Source organism: Nansenia antarctica (assembly GCF_963989245.1).
Source record: "Nansenia antarctica genome assembly, chromosome: 9".
Lineage (NCBI taxonomy): Eukaryota > Metazoa > Chordata > Actinopteri > Argentiniformes > Microstomatidae > Nansenia > Nansenia antarctica.
The window spans coordinates 3,350,933-3,355,239 of record NC_137679.1 but is presented as its reverse complement, the minus strand read 5'-3'; the positions used below and the strand labels follow the sequence as shown (position 1 = coordinate 3,355,239).

At 48.1% G+C, this 4,307-nt stretch overlaps 1 protein-coding gene across 1 annotated transcript in view; it reads right to left on the bottom strand.

Moving 5' to 3' along the window:
- Window positions 1-203, bottom strand: part of acanb (aggrecan b) — a gene marked incomplete at both ends in the record, with an annotated part of 12,100 nt that extends 11,897 nt beyond the window's left edge. The window contains one exon of the mRNA XM_080539152.1: window positions 1-203. This exon is cut by the window's left edge and continues 233 nt beyond it. Coding sequence (XP_080395278.1) covers window positions 1-203 — 203 coding nt within the window.
- Between the last annotated feature and the right edge of the window lie 4,104 nt (window positions 204-4,307).

Genomic DNA, 4,307 nt, shown 5'->3' with positions numbered 1-4,307 from the left:
TTGACGCGGTGGGACAGGGGGGCGACTGTGGGCGCGCCGGGGTCGTTGACGGTGTTGTCCTGGAAGTAGCAGGGCACCACCACCTTGCCGCCCAGCAGGGGGCGCAGCGCCACCTCTACGGGGATGCTTACGCTCAGGGTTCCGTCCAGATCTGTGGGAGGTTTGTTTGTTTGTTTATTAGGATCCCCATTAGCTAATGCCATGACATTAGCTAGTCTTCCTGGGGGATATTCCATTAAAGGCACTAAAGGAAAATCCAGGCTTATTTCTCACAAGTCTCGCGAGATTTATCAAAATAAGACCAGATGTTTTTATAAGTCTCGCGAGATCTAAATAAGCCTAGATTTTCCTTTAGTAACGTTGATGGAATACCCCCCCTGGGTTCGACACAAAAATCATATTTGGACAATTGTCAACATTATATACAGACAATTGTAAACATCATATACATACATACATCATAATAACAGGAGGAGACACGGACACACAAGTACTTTTAGTGCCTCTTTTCTTTCTTCATTAGTGGAGGAGGTGAGTTCCTCCATGAACAATGTTAACACTAGAACAGCCATGGGCGGGGTCATTTTGACCCTGTGAGTAAAGAAAAATGTGCGTTCTACCACGCAGTATCCTTACATTTTCTAAATCACATCAGGATAAGCTAGTATAAAGCTATTTTGCAGTTTTTCTGTGTAGGAAGCAGGCTAATTTAAAAGCGGCCAACTAGTGGTCGTTGTGTGTAAATAGCAGCTTGAGCATTGTAAAGATCGGTTCATTTGACCCCCGAGGCAGCTCTTTTAGTAGGTAAAAAAGGCACGGCTGTTCTAGTGTTAACTGTCACTTAGATCCAACTGTCACTTTCAAATTTGAAATAAGATTTGACAGTTGGTGATCTAGTGGTGTTCTAGTGGTAAGTCATCTAACTGGGATCCAGTTGTTTTAGATTCTCTGTCAGTAAGACACACAAACCTGCATGGTCTTCATAGGATACGGCAGCGGTGGTGAAGGGCAGACACACACACAGCAGAAGCAAGGTGATCATGGTTTACCTGTCGGAGAAACAAAAACGGTTGTATTGTTTAAAAAAAAAAGAATTCCTGCTCGAACTAAAAGTGACAAGCTTTTTACATTTTTATATATATATATATATATTTTCCAGATTTTATCCCCTTTTTCACCCAATTTGGTAGCCAATTGAACCCAACCTAGCATCCAATTATCCCCTGCCTATTGCGAAGGATCCGCCGCACGACCCCGTGGCCGGCAGTCCCAGAAGAGGCCGCCAGGCAGACTAGCTGACTGGCTCCTCGAGCCCAGCACCTGTTATTCCGGCACCCCGGGGGCGCTGTTGCGCGACGGATCCTTGTCCGGAAATACTCCTATACCGCCCTCGGGAGCGGCCGCCCAATATGCCGCTCCCCGTGTGTGCCCCAGCCATATCCGGATCTGGCGAGCTGGGATTCGATCCCAGTCCCCGGTGGGCAGCTTGCACTAGTGGCCAGTGCTTAGACCGCTACACCACCGCGGGGCACATTTTTATATTTTGTGGACATTAAATAAAAATAATTCCAAGACAGGCAGATGTAAAAACAGTCCCAAAGAAAGATACTGTTAGGTTCAGATCATTTAGGTCGGCTGTCAGATCATTGGGGGCGGCTGTGGCGCAGGAGGTAGAGACCGGCGTCTAATGATCGCAAGGTTTGGCAGATCGGCGGTTCGAGCCCCAGCGGCTGGCCACATGTCGAAGTGTCCTTGGGCAAGACACTGAACCCCAAATTGCTCCCGGTGAGCGGGCCGGTCGCCTTGCATGGTAGCTTGCAGCCATTGGTGTGTGAATGTGTGTGTGAATGGGTGAATGAGAGGCCGTTGTAAAGCGCTTTGGATAAAGGCGCGATGTAAGTCAGTCCGTTTCTATCGGTCACACATGCTACGTATGTGTAAAGGGTGTGTACAATTCCCTCCCTGGACCACAAATGGTTATGGGGCCTTTCTGATGAATGGCAAGAAACTGAATGACTAACTGGTTTAAATGGTACAGTACCAGTACAGACCGATTGTACCGGCCCCGTTGGGGAACTGGAAATATGATGTCATAATACGCCACTCTTCCATTCTCAAATAACACCCACTCCTTCATCAATGAATAAGGCTCTGAATAAGGCCTCTGTCCTCAGCACAGGAAAGGTCGTCAGAGCCAAGATAGACTATTCGTCTTCATACAGCCTAGGATGGAACAGGGGGAATTATTCATTAATTCAACGATGCATATCCAGTTGGTTTCTTTGCGTCTATTAAAAATGGAAATACCTGGTCAGGTTTTTCAGATACAGGCCCTTTCATTGTAGTCTCCCAGACTCCGGGAGAGTGTACGTGCCTGCCTGTGTGTGTGTGTGTGTGTGCGTGTGTGTGTGTGTGTGTGTGTGTGTGTGTGTGTGTTAGGCACGGTCACTTCAGCTGAGAGGAAAGAAAAGACCTTGATTCAGATTCCAACGACCTGCGACCACCACACACACAGTGATGTCATCTTTGGTGAGTCTCGTTCGTGGTCATTTGCCGACTGTAACCATGTGAGTGTGAGGAGGAGGAGGCCTCGGTGGGGAGCAGGTCAATGGCCCCACATTTCTAAGTAACCCTAGCCCTAGTCCTAACCCTAACTCTAACCCTATCCCTAGCCCACCTCTGGGCCATTGGGCTGTGGGAACATAGGGACGACCCCCCTACCAGATACACATTAGTAGTTATGGCAGAAGCTGGGGTGACTCTCCATTGCTGTGACGTACAGAAGCCATGCAGTAACCATGGTAACCATGCAGTAACCATGCAGCAGCCATGCAGTAACCATGCAGTAGCCATGCAGTAACCATGCAGTAGCCATGCAGCAGCAATGCAGTAACCATGCAGTAACCATGCAGTAACCATGCAGTAACCATGCAGCAGCCATGCAGTAGCCATGCAGTAACCATGGTAACCATGCAGTAGCAATGCAGTAACCATGCAGTAACCATGCAGTAACCATGCAGTAACCATGCAGTAACCATGCAGCAGCGATGCAGTAGCCATGCAGTAACCATGCAGCAGCCATGCAGTAACCATGGTAGCTTGCCGCCATTGGTGTGTGAATGTGTGTGTGAACGGGTGAATGAGAGGCTGTTGTAAAGCCCTTTGGAATAAGGCGCTGTATAAGTGCAGTCCATTTATCGTGCAGCAGCCAGTAGCTTAACTGTACCTTCATTGTGTGACGTGTGAAAGCCAGGCTAGCCTAGCCAAACCGGACCGGACCCCACTCTCTCCACCAGCCAGGCCCGCCATATGCTTCACTACGCCATAAAGCACACAGTGAAAGTGTGACATCAGCACATGACCTGAGGTAACGGACTCCGTGGCGGTCGAAGGTCAAAGGTCAAAGGAATCAGTGAGGTCAGAGCTCGGTGAGGTCAACTTTTCAAGTTCGAAGGTTTTAACTGTTTTGTATCACACCTGGGAGGTAGTCTGTAGACACGACACGCTGTTACATCCCCAAACAATGCTGCCAATGAATGTTGTGACAACTCACACATAAACTACCCACCAACACAAACACATGGGAATGTTTTGTCTTGAGCATGCTAACTGTCATACAAACAGCTGTGTGTGAGAGAGGGAGAGGGAGGGAGGGAGGGAGGGGGAGAGGGAGAGGGAGGGAGGGAGCGAGGGAGAGAGAGAGAGAGAGAAAGAGAGAGACAGAGAGAGACACAGAGAAAGAGACAGAGAGAGACAGAAAGAGAGAGACAGAGAGAGACACACAGAGAAAGAGACAGAGAGAGAGAGAGAGAGAGAGAGAGAGAGAGAGAGAGAGAGAGAGAGAGAGAGAGAGAGAGAGAGAGAGAGAGAGAGAGAGAGAGAGAGAGAGAGAGAGAGAGAGAGAGAGGGTGATGACGTGTGAGAGAAAATGAGGTTCCACACACCAAAGAAAAGCAGGGCCAGTATTTGCTGGAGACATTTACATTTTTGGCATTTAGCAGACGCCTTATTCCAAAGCGACTTACAATCGATACATTTGGCTAAGCAAGTGAATCATCAATTCACCAGTTGTAGCAGGAAGAGTAATCTAGCTCAGGCCAGGGGCCATTGGCAAGTCTCTGTGAAAAAATAAAGAAATAGAGAAATCATGGAGACTATGATCATCTGTTCCCAAGCTCATTTAGGACACAGTAGCTCTCACAGCTCTGTGGAAAGAGCAACACAAAGTGGAAAAGTGATTTACATACAAAGAAGTGAGGCAGGCTGCACACACAATTTTTTTTGGGATTGGAGCAGTGTTCATTTTG